The 21,104-nt window shown below is 43.7% G+C and overlaps 1 protein-coding gene and 1 pseudogene across 4 annotated transcripts in view; one reads left to right on the top strand and one right to left on the bottom strand.

The window, feature by feature from the left end:
* Positions 1-1,400, bottom strand: part of LOC307221562 (interferon-inducible GTPase 5 pseudogene) — a 95,665-nt pseudogene extending 94,265 nt beyond the window's left edge. The window contains exon 1 of one of the 3 annotated variants that reach the window (XR_013844043.1): positions 1,193-1,400. The product of XR_013844043.1 is annotated as an interferon-inducible GTPase 5 pseudogene (transcript). The remainder of the gene's footprint in view (positions 1-1,192) is intronic. The other 2 variants (XR_013844044.1, XR_013844045.1) reach the window with 2 other exon arrangements.
* Positions 1,401-12,387: 10,987 nt separating this feature from the next.
* Positions 12,388-16,703, top strand: LOC307221746 (interferon-inducible GTPase 5-like). Its single transcript, XM_079986545.1, is given in 4 exon segments — positions 12,388-12,645; positions 14,116-14,388; positions 14,390-15,205; positions 15,699-16,703. Coding segments are annotated over 2 exon segments (1,068 nt in total). The 5' UTR covers positions 12,388-12,645; position 14,116; the 3' UTR covers positions 15,186-15,205; positions 15,699-16,703.
* Positions 16,704-21,104: the final 4,401 nt, after the last annotated feature.

Raw genomic sequence — 21,104 nt, 5'->3', positions numbered from 1 at the left:
TTTTTTTTTTGGCTAAAACTTTGGATAAAACACTTAATAAATAAATAAGCCAATGCACTGTGCATATCCCTAGTATATTCTGCCCAAGCCTTGTCCTGCCACTTTCACAAAAGTCACCATAAAATGAAGAATATTTTTAGAAATGTCACCAAGGGGGAGATAAAAAAAGGAGTCAAAGGGTAGAAATAAGTGATGCAGAAAGAGCCCAGAAATATTCTTAAAGGGCAATGCTCAATACTGGGGGAAATATCCACATTGGGTTCTTGTCAACTAACCTTTACTCAGCGATGACTCATGACTCACTGAAATTAATAACCATGCCTAAGATCCATCAATTTTAATAGGTCTACTCTGAGTAAATGTTAGTTGAAGACAACCCATTATCAGCAACATTATCTTGTCCTGAAAGCTATATACATATAACAGATAAATAAATAAATGAAATACAGCTATAGGAAAAAAGAGCTATGAGAAAGTCACAGAATCATAGCACTGTAGAGTTGGAAGGGACCCTGAGGATCATCTAGTCCAACCCCCTGCAATGCAGGAATAGTCAGCTGGTCCATACAGGGACCTGCAGCCTTGGCGTTATCAGCACCATGGTCTAACCCACTGAGCTACCCAGGCTCATCAGGCAGCACCAACCCAGAACCGAGAGAAGCTCCAGCATCTTCTGCCCTGCCCTGCCTCGAACCCTTGCCACGCAGTTTTTCTAATCAGAAGTGGCGCAGATACCTTTTTTACACACCAGGAAGTGCTGAGACGCAGCCCTGATAAAGCGGGTGGGGTCATGGACTGCATTGCAATGCTAACAGACCCCTTTTATTAAACTCGGGCGCGGGGGGGGGGGAGAGGGGGACACCTTTATAGCAGCACGAGCTCTGCTTGCTCCCTGGTGATGACATGTTATTTGCCGCGGGGAAGAAGAGCAGCCTTCTCGAACATCATTGTTAACAATAATATTATTGTTAATGATATGATATGATATATGATATCACAATAGCTATAATGTAATGGTTAATATAATAACAATAAAAATGTAAAAAAAAAACAAATAAAAGGTAAACAACAGCAACAGCAATTGTTTCTGCCACCCCCTCCAAGCAAGGAGCTCAGAGTCTCCTTTAGCGCAAAGAAGCTCAAAAAGAAAGGGAAATCATTCTAGAACGAGGAGAAAAGTTCAACTCCTTACCTGCTGCCGCACTTATATTTTGCAGCCAAGCTCAGTCCTCTTCTTGGAGGTTTTGCTTCGAGGTTTCTCGTGCTTTTCTCCGTCCTGCTATCTCCCTCTGTCTCCCTTTTATACCCTCTTCCTCCTGATTGTCACACTACTAAAAGCAAAAAAGAAAGCGAAGGTAACCAGCGAGGATGAGATAAGATCGCAACAAATAGCCGAAGCCGCATTTCTGGCCAGAGGGAGCTTGTTTGCGCAGAACTGTGTTGCTGGCCAGGCGTGGGGAGAGGAAAACTTGTAAACAGGATGCAGTTTCTGCTCCAAGATCTTTACCCATCTACCATGGCCACATTCTCACCCTCTCCCCACATGGCATTTTAGAAGGCCTCATCTAAAACCATGTATCAGTATGAGACCACCCCATCTTCTCTGATCTTACACAGTTACACCACTGCTTGTACTAGTGGCAAACAGAGAATGACAACGAGGCAATGAGCCTCCATTGGTCTGTCATCTGAAGGAAATGCACTGTGCTAAAGTTCTCCTGAGCTTTCTACCAAGCAGCAATGAGGCAAACATGGAATTGGAACCTGGACCTGGGGCACAGACTCACTTGACATTGCGGTGAGCCTCAGGCCTGGAAAGGGCGGAGGCTATAGAAAATCATAGGTAGTCAGAGACTGTGTCAGCAGCAGTAAGTAAAAGCTCATGTGACACGAGGTAGACGTGCGCATGCCTGGCTTTGTGGCAAAAGGTATACAATCAAATAAGAGATGATGCAAGCTGCAGAACACCACTATATAAGGGAATAAGCGTAATTGGGGAATATAATTGGTCAAGAAAGGTTATGGTAAGGGGAGAGGGGTATAACAGAGGGGGCTTGCCAAGACTCAGGTCCAGCCTTTGGGTGCAATCCCCCTGGACCATGCTTCTGTACAGAGCCAATAAACGAACTTCTTCTTCACCAAACGCCTCATGTGTGTGACTCTTTGGAGGAACTTAAGTGAGAGCTCAGGTTCTCCTGCAACAACATGAGTTCAGCCATGATGCATCCCTACTTGGCCTCTGCTCAATTAGTCCTTAGGCAACACAAGCCACCTATTCTCACCTTCTTAGCTAGAAGCTGCCAAGCCTTAGAAAAGGGAATTCTGTAACCTAGCAGACTGCAGCTGGGAATTTTGATGTCAAAATTCAAAACAGGAGGGAGGGGGTCCAGGCAGCGAGCAACCACATCCTCTTCTGCACCTGTTTGTTATGCTCAAAGCCTAGCTGAGGGCAGACCACAGATTTCCTGTTGCTAGCACCAATTCACAAGAACGAGAGCATCAGTCTGTTGAGATCTTCTAGCTCTTCTGCTACAAAGTCCAGAGAGGACAGGAGAGAGTGTGAGCAGCTGAAGTGAGAAGACAAACTATCCTATCCTCCTGTCCTCAAACAACTGTTTGTCAAGGATCTTGAGGAGCAAGTAAGTCTTAACAGAGGTCCCTCAAAGTCTTTCCCTCCCAGCCAGCTTTCCCCTTGCTCAGCTGGCAGGCTTGTGATCCCAATGATGTTTGATCTCCTGCTGCCCTTGAGCTTCTTCCCTAAGCTTAACAGCAGCATTGGGGGGAGAGGGAGTATCATCAGAATCATGGGATGGGGAGGGAACGTTTCAAACTGTCCTCTGCCTGCAAATCCTTTCTGTCCTGTTGAGTTGACTGGGGAGTATCGGAGAGTGTTTAAAAGGAGGCTAGACAGCAAGAGGTTAACAGTTATCTGAAGCCCTCCACACTGTCCATCCCCCTTTGCCCATGAAACTAGACAAACTATCTGGAACCTCCCCTTCTCCCACCTACAAGATGGCTGATCAGTGGAAAGGTACATTGTGAGCCACATAAGACTAGGCAGTTGGACAAAACAGTCTGAGGGGTGCAAATGGCATGCTTCTGCAGCAAAGTTAGAACACCTCCCTCTCTCTCTGCCGAGCAGTGGCAAGAGGCTGTGGGGTTCCTGGCATGCACCCAGGGTCTGTGGTCCTTTGGAGAACTGAGACATGGCAGGGGTGTCTTTTGTCATCACTTATGGGATGCTGTCAAGCTTCCTGAATAATCTAGCTGAGGATGCTGAAAGGGTTCGAAAGAAAGCCCTAGGAAGGAAGACTGGAAGAGTGTGAGGCAGAGCATCTCAGGGCCAAGTAGAACTGGCACAAGACATGATGCAACCCAAGGTGGGGTAATAGGAGCTGCTGCTGCTGCTATGGCAAGTATTCCTACGTTGGCACCCCTTTTCTTACCCATTGTGGCTGGTTCTAGAGACAATGGAGCAGACCCTAGAGCTGATTTGCCTTACCACAATATGACACAACCAAGCTTTTAAAAATAGGAATAAAAAGCAACAATTTTTGTAAAGTCCTTGGGAGACAAGCATGCCAGACAGGCACACCACTGCTCCCCATTTCCTGTATGGAATCCAATACTCTTATGAATTGAATTGGCCAGGTTTAATCAATGCACCCTTTGAGATTCATTACACATGTCGTGTCCACAGTGAATGCTTTTTTTAACTGATACTTTTTAAATATACTCCAATGTAAACTAGAAACATTTGTCATATTGATGTAACATGCTGTCGAAACTTTTCTGTGTAATTTCTACCCAGACAGGCCTTTAAGAAAGAGAATTCTTTGATTTTGATGTAGTTTTATTAAGATGTTGCTAAAATTATTTTGTTAGATGACAGTAGGCAATAATCAAAATTACTGTTGAAGTTGAAGTGTAGGTATTTTGGGCATACAGCTTTTTCCTTTCTGAGGTTGCAAATTTTGTGGAATGTAATCTTGCTTTTCTTCGATAATGGAGAAAGCTTAGAAAAAAATGCCCTCTTCAAAGGAAAAAAAATGGGAATATCCATTCCTTTGAATACCCCCTCTCTCTTTCATTTGACCCATATAATATTTTGCTTCCTGCCCAATTCTAGCCTTGCTGCTTCAGGCAATTATAATTTAGTTAAAATTTAGTCAAGGTTTCTCAGCTTAAACAATATTTTAGATTTGTAATGCTAACATATTATACTGTTTTTATGTTATTAACCTCATTTATCTTATTTTCTGTAGTTCTCAATTAAGTTCCACCAGATAAAGAAAAGGTATTTGCTATGTGCCTGAAGACTCATCCTTGAACAGCTGAATTTAGGGGGACTAATTTCGTCATAAAGGGAACTGACATGAGAAACTGGATTTCTGCTTCACAGAAATCGAGCTTAGATTTCCCACAACATTTAAATTTCTGTGATGTAGATGGGATGTATCTGAGGGGTGGTCTTAGGTCACACCCCTTCTGTGATGTATGCATAATGTTTCTGGGGGTGGTCTTGATCTAGAGGATGAAAATTTCAAAAGTCTTTATAAGCCCTTGCACAGCATTTTTGTGGGTCCACCGCCTTTCCTGCGAGTGAGGGGAGCACCCTGTTGCAACAGATCAATAAAGATCAAGCTTACTAGCTGCTTTGCTTCTCAATATTCTCTGGTTGGCCTCTGTTATTCTCTACTACCAATAGGGAACCTATGTAAGGACTCCATATGGGCTCTTGGATACCCCATAAGGGAAAAGGGCATATTTTTATTTACAACAATTTCCAGAACTTTTACCTTCTTGGTCCCCCTCCTCTGAGAATGGAAAAGCATCATAAGGCATGTTATATTGGTTCACATGCTCAGACCTGTCAGGTTTCATTGTCAAGGTCCATGAACTGGCAATGTCCATAAACTCACAGATAGGCTGTGCCTTGCTGTATCTGTGTACCGAAGATCAGCAGTCATGACAGTGTATCACCGGTTTTGATCTTGAAATGACATACATACTTCAGATGGGAGACCCCAAACAGAGACTGAAAACCCCCATGCAGTTTAAAATCACCAAGGTACTTTGAGCTTATCTCTGACAAAAGCCTAATAAGCTGGTACAGGCACATATTTCTTTCTAAATGCTCTGCTGCTGATTATTTGCAACTTTTTATCCTGAATAACCTTGAAAGGGGAAAGTAGCTTTGGGTTTTTATTATATTGTAGCAGAAATGACATGCTGTTTACAAGTTTTCCTCTCCCCCTCCCCTGCCCAGCACATAGTTCTGCTTTCTGAGAAAACAAAAGCTAAATGGAGTCGCTGTAGGTCCTCCTTCTTGTAAATCATTTCTTGGACTGTGCTGGGTCATGACAGAGAGCAAAAGCTAGCACTGTAAGGCTCACACTTCATCAAAACTCAGGAGGAATATGATGATATGATACAAAGACTTTAAACAAATTACATAATTTATAAATAAAAGCACCACTGACTCAACAGATTTCTTTCATCGCTTCCATTCTTGTTCATCTAGAATTGACCTCTTCTGCATTCATCTTCCACACCCATTTTTAAAATTATATTACAGTGGTACCTCGGGTTAAGAACTTAATTCGTTCTGGAGGTCTGTTCTTAATCTGAAACTGTTCTTAACCTGAAGCACCACTTCAGCTAATGGGGCTTCCTGCTGCCACTGCACCGCCGCTGCACAATTTCTGTTCTCATCCTGAAGCAAAGTTCTTAATCCAAGGTAATATTTCTGGGTTAGCGGAGTCTGTAACATGAAGCGTCTGTAACCTGAAGCGTATGTAACCTGAGGTACCACTGTATTAATACTAATACTCCAGAGGGAGTCCGTTCCACTGTCAAAGAGCTCTGGCTCTCAGAAAGTTCTTCCTCGTGTTTAGTCAGAATCTCTTTCCTTGTAGCTTGAAGCTGTTTGTCCAGGTCTGACCATCTGAAGCAGGACAAAGCAAGCTTGCACCACACTCCATATGGCAGCCCTTGAGATATCTGAAGATGGCTATCATATCTCAGAGCCCAAAAGTCCCATGGTGATAGGTGAATTCTGCCACTGGGAGTTTTATTAGCGCAAACAGTTTCTGAACTCTTATCGCAATACACTGTGTACACACTGTGTACAATACACTCAGATTAAAATTGCCACTACTGGCATTGTGGGCTGGATAGGAAAAGGCGGATTCTGCCACTGGGAGTTTTATTAGCACAAACAGTTTCTGAACTCTTATCGCAATACACTGTGTCTAAAATTGCCACTACTGGCACTGTGGGCTGGATAGGAAAAGATCCTGCTGCAGCCGCTTCTCAGCTGGCTTTGCAGATCCAGCTGCTTCCTGCCTGCCCGGTCTGCAGGGGGTGGGGAAGAGCAACAGCTCCCCAGGCTGCAGGAAGCTGGAGGACAAGCTGGGGGAATGGAAGGCGAGCCTCTCTGCGTACGGCTGTAGAAACCCTGGAGTGCAGCAGCGCCATGATCCCTTGCATCATCTCCTTCTCAGGTTGAGGATGGCGGATGAGACAAAGGCTTTGCTGTCCATCTAGGAACACTCTGTGGGGAGTTTGGTGTCCTGCCTGCCTGCCCGGTCTGCAAAGCCAGCTTCTTGCTCTAACGTCGCTCTGCACCCTGCAGAATGTTAGAACTTTTCTGGAAAAGAAACTATTTCCTCTAAGACGCCCTAAACCCCCACAGCTTTAAAGCCCTTCCACTTTATGCAGCCTATCAATGTAACAATGCAAAAGTCGACAAGGAAGCCATCAAGGAATAATATTTCTATGCTGCCTTTCAGCTCTAAAAGGAGCCCCACCTAATTAATTCTGACTGTTTCTTTCTTTGCTCACTTTCCCATATTTCAACCATTCCTGCTATGTATTAAGGAGGGAACGGTTGCTTGAAAGGACAACAATCAAATATACTTCGAGTGGAACCTTGGTTCTTGAACTTAATCCATTCCAGGTGTGTGTTCGATTCCCAAAACCATTCAAAAACCAAGGCGTTGCATCCAAGAGGCTGCAGGAGCCTCCTACACTCAAGCAGAAGCCATGTCGGACGTTCAACTTCTGAAAAACGCTCGCAAGCCGGAACACTTACTTCCGGGTTTGCAGAGTTCAGGAGCTGATTTGTTCAACAATTAAGCTGTTCGGGAACCAAGGCACCCCTGTATATCAGAGTTTCTCTCTCCAGGGGAAACCCTCACCAGGACAGGAAGTCCAATTTATGCAGTTTGAAAGCTTCTCATCAAAGCATTGCAGCCATTTTAGGGGGTTTAGGCAGGAAAACTGAGAGGCAGATGAAGCTGTACAGGAATTTCAACAGCATTTGTTAAAGCTGTTTACTTAAGACATTGTAATAACTATAATGTTGCCTGCACCCCAATTTCTGTTTGGTAAGGGATTCCTGGGGTCCCAGTGCTTAACCAGAACATGGTTTCCTTTGAATGCTCAATGGAGTTAAAAACTAATGTGAGTAGTTTGAACTGGGCCTTGAACTGAACTGGCAACCGATCCAGCTGTTTTAAAAGAGGAGTTAGATGCAGAAGGTATTAATTGCTGCAATATTTCTGTTCTTGTTTAGGTGTGATAAATCTCAAAGAAGAGCAGCCATGGCTTGTAAGAGCAGCAAACAAGACACATTAGCTCAAATGAATCAGCCATCTGGCAAACGTCCCCTTGATATCGCCATCGTAGGGGACTCAGGAGTCGGCAAATCATCCCTGGTCAATGCCCTGCGAAATATGGCAGATGATGATGGTGGTGCAGCTGCGGTTGATGTGATAAAAGGTACTAGGGAACCAACGGGGTACCTGTACCCCCAATATCCAGATGTAACCCTTTGGGATCTACCAGCTGAAGCCAAACTTTATTCAATTACATATCTTCAACTCAGTATGAAAGTAAACATGTTTAATGTTTCTTTTTTCTGTGCTATTGTGGCTGCACCCTTATAGAAGGATGCAGAGACCATACCTGTCCTCACCTTCCTCTTAATAGCAGTATTGTGGGGAGAAGGATTATCATCAGAATCATGGGATGGGGAGGGAAAGTTTCAAACTCTCCTTGGCCTGCAAATCCCTTCTGGGCTGTTGAGCTGACTGGGGAAGCGCTGAGAGTGCAGAAAAGGAGGCTGGACAGCAGAAGTCAACAGTTAGAAATTGAGAAATTGTCGAATTCGAGCATGCATTTCCCCCCTGAACAAAGCAAAACTGTCACACTGCCCACTCTCCTCTCCCCCTTTTACTTCAAAAATGCTTTCCTGACACTAATGCAGCAGCCCCTCTTTTCTCCCTTGGTTTGAGGGTCATCTCTCAAAGGGAGAGATCCTGGGTTAGGTGGCCGGGGAGAGTCGCCTGCACCACAGGGGCTAGAAATTGTTTTAAAACATAGTTAAAAGTTCGAGATTAATAAAGTTAAGGACTTGCAACCACTTTGAACTTTTTGTTATGGCATTCCTTAAAACATGAGTCTCGCTTCTTCGTTCAGTCTGAGGATAGTAGAGCCTAAAGACAATTTAGGCTAGGAGGGATTTTGTGAGCTTGGGTTTTGCATGTGTGATTTTGCTTTTTTGGTTAAAGCACACTGGAACATAAGGGTCATGGCCTACTGCAGCAGCTCAGGAAGATGCATGGCTGGTGGTTGACACTTTATTGTACAGAGAAACACTGGCAGCAGCTCCCACAGGGCGACTTCTTCTGCACGGAAGCCGCTGCTGCTCATTCCTCTTCAAGCCCCTCCTGGTACTGAAGGAAGGTGAGAACAGGTGACCTCACCTAGGCCCGAAGTCACCCCCCACCAAAGCAGGCTCAAAGCTTCTCAGAGCTTTTCAAAATCATTTTTCTCAGCAGCTAAAAGGCATTAGCTAAGCATCAGAAACATTCCGCTTGCTGTAGCTAAAAAGATTGCAACAAAGGTAGGGAACACAGTCCATTGTTTCTCAGGCCTTTCTGATGCCTTCTGGCCTTGCTAAAGAACCACACTGCAACTTACTTTCTGTCCGGGAACCATGCCAGAACAAGAGATTGAAACATATCTGAACACTCTGAAACCCCTTTCCTGGGAAGGGTGCCAAGAGTCCCAATAGTCCCCAGACAGCTTTCTGTTCATGCTCAGAGGACTCCTGAGGGAGGAGAAAGGAGGAGGGAACTGGAAAGGGGTATATATGCTTGTGCACATGACTGTGAACTTCGTGCATGCTTTTTGTGATTTATCACACTTGCTCCTTCTACCAGTTCATGGACGGTAAAAATATAAGCCTTTTCTCTGAAACTATTCCTTGAGTGTCTGTTGACTCCCACTTCCCTTTCCCAGGCGCAATATTTTTCCCACCCGAGGGCCAAGCCTCATAAGGCCACAGTACTAGGAGATGGTGGAGCAGGGGAAGGTGAGGAGTCAACTGGCCCATCCCTTGGCTGAACAGTTTCTTCTTCCTCCACCTCATCCTGCCCTAACTCTTCTTCTTCCTCCTCCTGCTTCTGGTCTGGCTCCCAGCCCCATAAACGAGAGGCTCCCTTCCCTGGGTCAGCCTCCTGGCCCCCTGTCTCCGCCACATTCACAGTCCCCAACATCTATTATCTGAGGCAGGGTCAACCCAAGACGTTTTGTTGCTGGAGGTGAAGGACAAGATGGCCGCTGCCCCTCCCTCCATTCCATGGGCAGAAACCAACTGGATCAGCCACTGAATGACTTCAGAACGCTGGCAATGGAGCCCTGTCCTCTCCTCACATGAGGGAAATGGCCTTAGGGGACTTAGGCAGGCTGTTTCCAAAGGGGTAGCCATGTTGGTTTGTTGAAGCAAAAACAGCAAAGGCAGACCCTCCAAGTAACCGTATTTTCCAGGGACGTCCCTGATTTAGAGAAGCCACCCTGGTTTCTGATTTGATCCCGGAATGTTCCGCTTTTCCTTAGGATGTCCCTATTTTCATTGGAGAAATGTTGGAGGGTATGGAGTTATCTGACCCCTGAATCATCTAAAGGGAATCTTGTAGAGCAGGGGTGGCTAACTCACAAGACACTGCGATCTACTCACAGAGTTAAAAACTGGCATTGACCTACCCCCCTTTTGGGGGGGGGGTTCAGGTTAAAGATGCTGAGCTTCTTTTAGGAAGAAGGAAGGCCCATTTTTTGGGGGGGGGGGTTTGAGGTCAAAGTTGTTGAGCTTATTTGAGGGGAGCTAGTGATCTACTAGTGATCTACCACAGACGGCCAGTGATCTACCAGTAGATCATGATCTACATGTTGGACGTGCCTGCTGTGTAATGTTTAGCTTGGGCAACCCAGTGGCTTGGGCAACCCAGTAAAATGTGTGGGGCTAAAAATAGTAAAATTATCATTATGGAATAGGACGTGCCTGTTTTCACCGGAGAAAAGCTGGAGGATATGCAAAGGGTCTCATGGCATCTTAAATGACGAGACTGGCTAGCAGGGATCCTCAAGAGGAACGGTTAGGGATAGCCACCACCACTGAGCTTCCCCCAATACACACACACTCAGCATCTGCTACCTGAGGCAGCTGCTTCACGCTGGCGAATAGTAGAGCTGGCTCTGTTGGGCTAGACCAAGAAAATGGCAACACCCGGTGACAGAACATGGAACAAGCCTTCCTGAAGATAAAATAGAGGTTGGGTGGCTTTGTGGAGCCCCCTGCTCAAGCAGCCAGTCCTTCAAATTTCCTCATGCTGGGGGTAGCACTAACATTGATCTATGGGTCTGATCTATCCAGACCGAAATGAATTTGTGTGAAGGCCAGGGATGAAGAGTTGGGGAGAGAATGCCACATGAAATGCCATTCCCTCACTCAAACAGGTTGCATCATTTTGACCCCCCACAATGAAACAAATGGTTGAAACTCCCCATTGTCAACCACAAATAGAGTGGTAAATTGTGGGTGGGGTGGTTTAGTTCTGTCCTAACCCCACAGTATAGTAGTATTTCACCTCAGCCTTCCCAAAGTAAGTAATGCTTCAGAGGTTTTGGACTACAACTCCCATCAGCTCTAGCCAGCATGGCCAATGAAGTCCAAAACATCTGGAAGGCATCAGTTTGAGGAAGGCTGTAGGGAACTTCCAGACGTCATTTTTATTGAGCATTCATATCTGAGCTCATATTGGGATGATTATACGTGACCCCACTTTCAATACCCTTTGCATCTGCAAATGTTTTGGGATGGTCATTCTGCTTCATTTGCAATAGGCACAGACTCCTTGTTTCCTGCTAAAGCCCAGCAACTTTTTCGTAACACAAATGTTCATGGGTGGGTGGGTGTTGCTCACTTTTTTCACACTACAGAGCAAGAGTAACCAAGTGACATTGGGGAAGTGTTGCAAAACTTTTAATAGAGGGGAATTGTATGTGGATGGCCCAGTATAACCCCCCATGCATTATTATTGTGTGAATGACATGTTGCAGAATACACCCACAAAAGACACCAGTCTGGAGGGGAGTCAAGACAATTCACAATATTTCTCATGGAAAACTGAAAGCTGATTAGTTAGGGTGGCCACATTTCAAAAGGAGAAAATCCAAACACAAAAGTGTAGGGTTTTTTCTACCCCCCAAAAGCTACACTACCAACATGGTCTGCCATACATCTGGTTTTTCTCGACATTTCTAAAATAATTAGAGTGATCATGTGAAAGCAGCGTTGATTATAACACAAACATCCTGGAAGTGGCAAGGAGATTAATTTAACCAATTAGTTTATTTCACAAAAACTTATACTCCGCTTGATTCTAATAAAACCTCAAAGCGGTTTGCAAAGAGATAAAATAAAACCAGGAAACAATTACAGTCGTGCTTTAAGATATGCAAGAGTTAAAATACTAGAACAGATTAAAATTACCTCAACTTTCTATTTCACAAATGTGGAGGCTCCTGTCTAGCTAAATGCCCTCCTTCAGTTTGAGTGTGTACGAGGGAAAGCAAATTCTGAAATAGATTTGCATGATACTTGTGATAGAAAAAAGCAAATGCAGCATATATATATATATATATATATATATATATATATATATATGGAGAGAGAGAGAGAGAGAGAGAGAGAGAGAGAGAGAGAGAGACTTATGTACGTACTAAGCTTGGATCCTAGAAGAATAGGCAAGTAGGATTCTAGAATGCAGCAACTGATTGGCTTGCAGGAAAAGACCAATCAGGCTCCAGGAGTTAAGCAGAATCAGCCAATCAGATGGGATTCATTGTGTAAATAATGTATATAAAAGCATGAGATTTGGGGGGCAATTCAATTACTGTTTTACAAGCGGCAATAAAGAGTATGAAATCACTACAGGACTCTGAGTATATTTCAGGTTGTGCCCCCTAAAAACTTGTGCCCGAGACAACCACTCCTCTGACCCCCCCCCCCACATTACATCACTGAGTGGATCTACCCTATGCTTCCTGTTATGGGAAGCATATCAGCCTAACTGAGAAAGACAAAGTTGGTTCAACAGCCTTCTGAGGTCTGCCCATCTCAATGTTTTTCACTGTGATTGCCATGGGACTTGGACAATTGCTTTGTTTTTCAGTAAAACTCTGAACTAGTTCTTCTGCCACAAAGTCCAGAGAGAACAGGAGAGTATGAGCAGCTGAAGTGAGAAGATAAACTATCCTGTCATCAAACAACTGTTTGTCAAGGATCTTGAGGAGCAAGTAAGTCTTAAGAGAGGTCCTTCAAAGTCTTTCCCTCCCAGCCTGCTTTCCCCTTGCTCAGCTGGCAGCCTTGTGATCCTAATGATGTTTGATCTTCTGCTGCTCTTGAGCTTTCCCCTAAGGTTTATAGCAGCATTGGGAAGCAAATGGCATGCTTTTGCAGCAGAGTTAGAAAACCTCCCTCTCTGTCTGCCAAGCAGTGGCAAGAGCCCATGGGGTCTGTGGTCCTTTGCAGAATTGAGACACAGCAGGGACTTTAAGAAATTCACCTATTTACCCTATTTTCAGTCTGCATGGAGGGAGTCCAGATCTTACAGCATGCTCTTTTCAAGAGGGAATTGTCCCCCCACAGTAGTGCAGCCCCAGGGCATTTCTCCCAGTCAGCCTGCAGCCAGCCTGCCCAAGATGGATCCCAGTCTTTCTTCCTCCTTCTTCCTCCCAGCAAATCTTGCTCAAAACTCTTCATTTCCTGCTGCCTCAAACAAACACCCCATCACCTGTGTAGGGAGAGACTTCAAGAGTGCCAACACTTGCCTTGGAATCTTCCAGTGTAAAGCCGCTGGAAACTGTGGTGTCTTTTTGATATATGGTGCTGTGTTTGCACACCCACCCACCCACCACCTCAGCACAAGATGGAAGGGCTCACAACATTAACACTCCAACAGATGTTAATTCCCCAAAAGTTTTCTTGCAGGGTTTCAGCACAGAGAGCAAGTTTGGTCTTTGTCTTCCCTGTTCCAGATGAGACTAGACAAAGGCCCTGGTGAGGTTGCATCCAGACAGTTGATGGGAGCGGGGGAGCCTATCCTGTCCTTCTTGAAGCATTATTAGCTAGTCATTTCTATGGCAACACATCTGAACTTGACCAACCCTTTAGATATGTAAATGAATGCCCAACAGACTTGTCCAGATCCATGAACTTGGCCAGATTAGTTTGACCACTTCAGTTCCTTTTACTACAAAATCCAATCTTACAGTTATGAAATCACAGGCTTAGCGGGGACCCAAATATATCATTTAAGCTATCTCCCAGTCCTAGAATCATAGGAGCCAACTCCTAGGGACAGCGGGAGGCCCCACTAGCGTGCCTCAGGTTAAGAACAGTTTCTGATTAAGAACAGACCTCTGGAACCAATCAAGTTCGTAACCCGAGTTACCAGTGTATGTAAAAACAAAAACAGAAAAAGCAAGGAAATTGAAAGTCTGCATTAAAAGGGGTGTGTGAAATATAAAATGGCATTTTGATAATGATGCTGTTGTGTGGACACTGAGAAGAATGTAAATTTAAGAGCAACACTGAGCACAAAAGGAATTCCTTGTAGAAATGCCCACAGTATCAAAATTCAAGCTTTTTCTTGCTGAGCAGAGAATATTTATATTTGAGCTGAGTGTAAATCATCACTGAGTTTCCCAGCTAGACGGGCCAATAGTATTGACCAAGCCTTTCTAAGCTCTCCCTTTTTCTTCTAGGATGAATTCATATGCAGAAAAACTTTCATTGTTCTCTGAGAGTATCCAGGCTATATTGAAAAATACAGGTGTGAATGTAGACCCCGATATATTTTTCAATTTAACAATCAAGATATATGAGGAGGCTTTCAGTGATGGTAGAATGAAGGAAGCAGCTTTTGAGGTAAAAGAGGAGCTGGAGGAGTTGGAAAACACTGAGCTTCACATTGCCATCACTGGAGAGACGGGCTCTGGGAAATCAACCCTCATCAATGCTCTCCGAGGCCTGAAGAGAGAGATTCCAATCCAACCACACTGACCTAGCTCAGGCGATCCAGAAGATGGAGAAGAAGTGTTATTTTGTGCGCTCCAAAGTAGATTCAGATCTATCCAACATGGAAAGGTCTTACCCAAATACCTTCAATGCAGACGAGGTCCTTGAAAAGATGAGGAATGACTTCAAGGAGCAGCTTAGGAAGTGCTTCAGGAACACCATCCCTCAAATCTTTTTGATCTCCTCCTTTGACCTTGACAAGTATGACTTCTCCCGACTGGTGGAGACCTTGGAGAAAGATCTGCCCAGCCTGAAGAGACTTGCATTCCTGCTCAGCCTTCCCATGTTTTCCCCTGAATTCACAGAAAAGAAGAAATCTGCGCTGAAGAGCCACCTGTGGAAAATATCCCTGGTGTCTGCTGGCATCAATGCTATTCCCATTCCAAACCTTCCTCTGACTTGTGATGTTGCCCTCTTGCGTTGCTCCATGGTTGACTTTTACAAGAGATTTGAGCTGGATGATGGCTTCTTAGCTAGGCTGGCCAGATTGGCCAGGAAGCCTGTTGAAGTACTGAAGGCTGTGATGAAGTCTGCTCAGAGGGAAGAAATTACCAACGATCTGGTTATAAAGAAAATAACCAATTATGCAAAAGAATTTTTCCCACCTTCCCTAGTTAAAAGCTTGGTAGCAGCAGGGGTGTCTTTTGTCATCACTTATTGGATGCTGTCGAGCTTCCTGGATAATCTAGCTGAGGATGCTGATAGGGTTCGAAAGAAAGCCCTGGAACCCAGAGCCCCAGGCAGGCACGGGACTTGATGCCACCCAAGGTGAAGTAAGTGTTATTCTAAAGCAGCAATGCAGCAGCAAGCAAAGGCTCTAGCAGCTCAGTCAGCTGCTTGTGGCTGGAAAGCCAAACAGGATGTGTGTGACTGTTGCCATGGGAACAAAGGGGCAGTCCATTCTGTACTGAGCACCGGATGTTAGCTAAGTGTGTGTGTCATATGACCTGTACAGGATGTACATGGGTGGAGTTGGTGTTTCTCTCTGTTGGTTGAAGAGAGCAGACATCTTTTACTGTATGACTGCTAAAGACAGGAATAAAGACATGTAGATACATTTCTGTCTGAGTCTGATTCCCCTCCCTGGGGATATGCAGGGAGCAGGGAGGAGGAGAAGCAGGTGGTGTGTTTTTCTCACAGCCTGAGGAAAATCGCCGGAACGGACCTCGTGTGTTTTTCCTGCCGGGAGTCGCCGGAGGGAGGTCGAAAGAATTCAGCCGGTGCCTGGAGAGATAGGCACATACCTCTGACCGAGCCTGAATTCTAACAGTAAGTAGGAGCTGCTGCTGTTGCGATGGCAAACATTCCCACTTGGGCACCCTTTTTCATTCTCATTTTGGCTGGTTCTAGAGACAATGGAGCAGACCCTATAGCTGACTTGCCTTACCACAATACAACACAATCAAGCTTTAAAAAATAGGAATAAAAAGCAGGAATTTTTGTAAAGTCCTTTGGAGACAAGCGTGCCAGACAGGCACACCACTGCTCCCCATTTCCTGTATGGAACCCAATAATCTTATGAATTGAATTGGCCAGGTTTAATCATCCCACCCTTAGAGATTCATAAACATGTCATGTCCACAGTGAATGCTATTTTTAGCTGATACTTTTAAAATATGCTCAGATGTAAACTAGACACATTTGTCATATTGATGTAACATCCTATTGAAACCTCTCTGTGTAACGTCTACCCAGGTATGCCTTTAAAAAAGAGAATTGTTTGACTTTGATGTAGTTTTATTAGATGTTGCTAAAACTGTTTTGTTAGATGATAGTAGGCAATAATCAAAATTACTGTAGAAGTTGAAGTGTAGGTATTTTGGGCATATAGTTTTTTCCTTTCATGAAGTTTTCTGTGAACTGCCCTGAGACCTCTGGGTATAGGGCAGTATATAAATTCAATTTAGAATAATAATAATGATGATGATGATGATGAAGTTGCAGATTTTGTGGAATGAATCTTGCCTTTCATCGATAATTGAGAAAGCGTAGGGGAAAAACCTCCTGCAAAGGAGAATTTGGGAATACATACCCCTTCCTTGGAGCGTCTCTCTCTCTCATTGGGCTTATGTAATATTTTGCTTCCTGTCCAATTCTAGCCTTGCTGATTCAGGCAATTATGATTTAGTTAAGATTTAGTCAAGGTTTCTCAGCCTTAACAATATTTCAGATTTGTAATGCTAACATACTATACTGTTTTTATGTTATTAACATCATTTATCTTATTTTCTGTAGTGCTCAATTAAGTTCCAGCAAGTAAAGGAAAGGCATTTGCTATGTGTCTGAAGACTCATCCTTGAACACTGAATTTTCTGTGTTGATATGAAGGGGGAGGGGGGCTAATTTCGTCATAAATGGAACTGAGATGAGAAACTGGATTTCGCGGATGACTTGGTAATAATGATTGAAGAACCAACAAGTACGGTAAAAGAAGTTTTGGAGGAAATGGAACAGTTTGGGAGTGTGGCGGGTTTCAAACTAAACAAGAAAAAAACAAAAATGATAGTGAAAAATATGGATCAAGATCAAATAGAAGTAATGCAACAACAAACACAAATAGAGGTGGTTAAAAAGGTGAAATACCTGAGTATATGGATAACTCCCAAAAATATAGATTTATATAAAAATAACTATGAACCAGTTTGGAAGGAAATAAAAAAGGACCTAGAGGTGTGGGGAAAACTGAAATTGTCATTCTGGGGAAGGATCTCTACAATTAAAATGAATGTGCTTCCAAAGATATTATTTTTATTTCAGACTATCCCTATAATTAAGGGGAGTAAGATTTTTAAAGAGTGGCAAAGAGCGATCTCAAGATACATCTGGCAGGGCAAAAAGCCGAGAATCAAATTTAAATTGTTAACAGATATAAAGGAAAGAGGAGGCTTTGCCCTGCCAGATTTGAAACTGTATTATGAGGCATCATGTCTTTGCTGGGTGAAAGAGTGGATTAAATTAGAGAATAACGAATTGTTGGATCTAGAGGGGTTCGACAATAGATTCGGATGGCACGCCTACCTATGGCATGAGAAAAGGAGAATCCATAAAGGTTTTGAGAACCACATCTTCCGGGGTCCGTTAATTGAGGTATGGGACAGGTATAAAAACCTACTAGAACCTAGAACACCACGTTGGTTATCACCTCTAGAAGTCATGAGTGTAAGGAGAACTAATATGAGAAGTAATTGGATATCGTACGGTCAACTGTTATTTAAGGAAGGAGGAAAGTGGAAAATAAAACCGTATGAGCAGGTGAAAGAACATGTATATGATTGGATGCACTACTTCCAAACAAATGAGATGTTTAAGAAAGATGGTAAAGAACGAGGTTTTACGGAAAAGGAATCGAAATTTCAAAGTGAGGTTATAGATAATGACGGTAAAAATTTATTTAAAATGTATAGGCTGTTGTTAGATTGGAATTTGGAAGATGAAGAAGTCAAGTCGGTGATGATTAGCTGGGCCAGGGATGTGGGTCATAATATACAATTTGAGGACTGGGAGAAACTATGGAAGGAGGGTCTGAAATTCACTGCCTGTATGACGTTGAAAGAGAATATGATGAAGATGTTCTACAGATGGTATATGACACCGGTAAAACTGGCAAAAATGTATAAGACATGCAATAGGTGTTGGAAGTGTAGGGAGAAAGAGGGTACTTTCTACCACATGTGGTGGGAATGTAAGAAAGTGAAAGACTTCTGGGAAAAAATATATAATGAGTTAAAGAAGATCTTAAAATACACATTTGTAAAGAAGCCAGAAGTCTTTCTGTTGGGAATAGTAGGAAATGAGATAAAAAGGAAAGATTGCAAATTTTTTCGATATGCAATCACAGCCGCAAGTGTGTTACTGGCCCAGAAATGGAAACAGCAAGAAATACCGACCGTGGAAGAGTGGAGAATGAAATTGTTAGATTACGCAGAGTTAGATAAATTGACAGGGAAGATTAGATACTCAAGAGACCAAAAGTTCATCGAGGACTGGGGGAAATTTGTGGAATATCTGGAATATTTAAGTGAAGGACAGATGACGCTTAAGGGATTTAAAGAAGCACTGTAAAAAAGTAAGAAATATTGTCTAAAGGGAATAGGAAAAAAAGAGATAAATAATGTCAATATAAATTCGAGAAATGTGTAATTAAAATTATGACTATGGATGATTTACGGAACAGCTGAGGGAAGTCCAAAAGAGAAATAAGTTATGAAAACGATGTGAAATTAATGTATTTTGTTTTGTTTTGTTTGCTGATGTTGATGAGGAAGTCAAGGAAATAAGTTAAAGTAAGAAAAATATGTAAAGGTTTAACTTGTTCTTTTCTCTTTTTTTACTTTTTGTCTGTATGTATCTTTAATTTCCCCCCCCTCTTTTTTCTGTTTTCGCTTTTTTACTTTTTGGGGGGATGTGATTTGCTTTTATTTATTGTTTTGATTTCTTTTTTGAATATTTTTGTAACCTTTAAAATTTGAATAAATATTATTATTTTTTTTTTAAAAAGAGAAACTGGATTTCTGCTTCGTAGAAGTCAAGCATACATTTTCCCCCTGAACGAAGCAAAACCATCACACTGCCTGGTCTCCTCTCCCCCTTTTATTTCAAAAATGCTTTGCTGACACTTCCCTTGGTTTGAGGAAGAGGGTCATCTCTCAAAGGGAGAGATCCTGGGTTAGGTGGCCGGGGAGAGTAACCTGCACCACAGGGGCTAGAAATTGTTTTAAAACATAGTTAAAAGTTCAAGATTCATAAAGATAAGGACTTGCACACCATTTTGAACATTTTGTTATGGCATTCTTTAAAACATGAGTCTCGCTTCTTCGTTCAGTCTGAGGATAGTAGAGCCTACAGACTATTTGGGCTATGAGGGATTTTGTGAACTTGGGTTTTGCATGTGTGGTTTTGCTTTTTTGGTTAAAACACACTGGAACATAATGGTCATGGCCCACTGCAGCAGCTCAGGAAGATGCATGGCTGGTAGTTGACACTTTATTGGCAAGAGAAACACCGACAGCAGCTCCCACAGGGCGCCTTCAGCATGGAAACCGCTGCTGCTCATTCCTCTTCAAGCCCCTCCTGGTTCTAGAAGATGGCGGAGCAGGGGAAGGCGGGGAGTCAACTGGCCCATCCCTTGCCTGAACAGTTTCTTCTTCCTCCACCTCATCCTGCCCTAACTCTTCTTCTTCCTCCTCTGCCTGGTCCGGCTGCTGCCTGCCGGGTGGCTCCCAGCTACATAAACCAGTGGCTCCCTTTCCTGGGTCAGCCTCCTGGCCCCCTGTCTCCGCCACATTCACAATCCCCAACATCTATTCTCTGAGGAAGAATCAACCCAAGACGTTTTGTTGCCTGAGGTGGACAAGATGGCTGCTGCCCCTCACTCCATTCCATGAGCAGAAAGCAACTGGATCAGCCATGGAATGACTTCAGAACACTGGCAATGGAGCCCTGTCCTCTCCTCACATGAGGGAAATGGCCTTAGGGGACTTAGGCAGGCTGTTTCCAAAGGGGTAGCCATGTCAGTCTGTTGAAGCAAAAACAGCAAAGTCAGACCCTCCAAGTATCTGCATTTTCCAGGGATGTCCCTGATTTAGAGAAGCCGCCCTGGTTTCGGATTTGATCCTGGAATGTTCCGCTTTTCCTTATTTTAATTGGAGAAATGTAGAAGGGTCTGGAGTTATCTGACCCCTGAGCCGCCTGAAGGCAATCTTGTATGGGGAAGTTATTTTAAAATGTTTAATGTTTTATTATTATTTTATATTTGTTGGTAGCTGCCCAGAATGGCTGGGGCAACCCAGTAAAATGTGTGGGGCTAAAAAAAGTAAAATTATCATTATGGAATGGGACGTCCCTGTTTTCACTGGAGAAATTTGGAGGGTATGAAAAAGGTCTCATGGCATCTGAAAAGAGGAGAGTGGCTAGCTGGGATCCTCAAGAGAAATGGTTAGGGATAGCCGCCACCACTGGGCTTCCTCCAATAGGCACACTCTCAGCATATGCTACCTGAGGCAGCTGCTTCACACTGGCTAATAGAAGAGCTGGCCCTGTTGGGCTAGACCAAGAAAATGGCAACACCCGATGACAGAACATGGAACAAGGCTTCCTGAAGATAGAAAAATAGAAGTTGTGGAGCCCCCTGCTCAAGCAGCCAGTCCTTCAAATTTACTCATGCTGGGGGTAGTGCTAACATTGATCTATGGGCCTGATCTATCCAGACCGAAATGAATTTGTGTGAAGGCCAGGGCTGAAGAGTTAGGGAGTGAATGCCACATGAAATGCCATTCCCTCACTCAAACAGGTTGCATCATTTTGACCCCCCACAATGAAAGAAATGGTTGAAACTCCCCATTGTCAACCACAAATAGAGTGGTAAATTGTGGGAGGGGTGGTTTAGTTCTGTCCTAATCCCACGGTATAGTAGTATTTCACCTCAGCCCTCCCAAGCAAGCAATGCTTCAGAGGTTTTGGACTACAACTCCCATCAGCTCTAGCCAGCATGGCCAATGAAGCCCAAAACATCTGGAAGGCATCAGTTTGAGGAAGGCTGTAGGGAACTTCCAGACGTCCTTTTTATTGAGCATTCAAATCTGAGCTCATACTGGGGTGATTATACGTGATCCCACTTTCAATACCCTTTGCATCTGCAAATGTTTTGGGATGGTCACACTGCTTCATTTGCAATAGG

The sequence above is a fragment of the Podarcis cretensis genome (genome assembly GCF_951804945.1).
Source record: "Podarcis cretensis genome assembly, chromosome: 8".
Classification (NCBI taxonomy): domain Eukaryota; kingdom Metazoa; phylum Chordata; class Lepidosauria; order Squamata; family Lacertidae; genus Podarcis; species Podarcis cretensis.
This window is presented reverse-complemented; position numbering and strand designations above follow the sequence as displayed.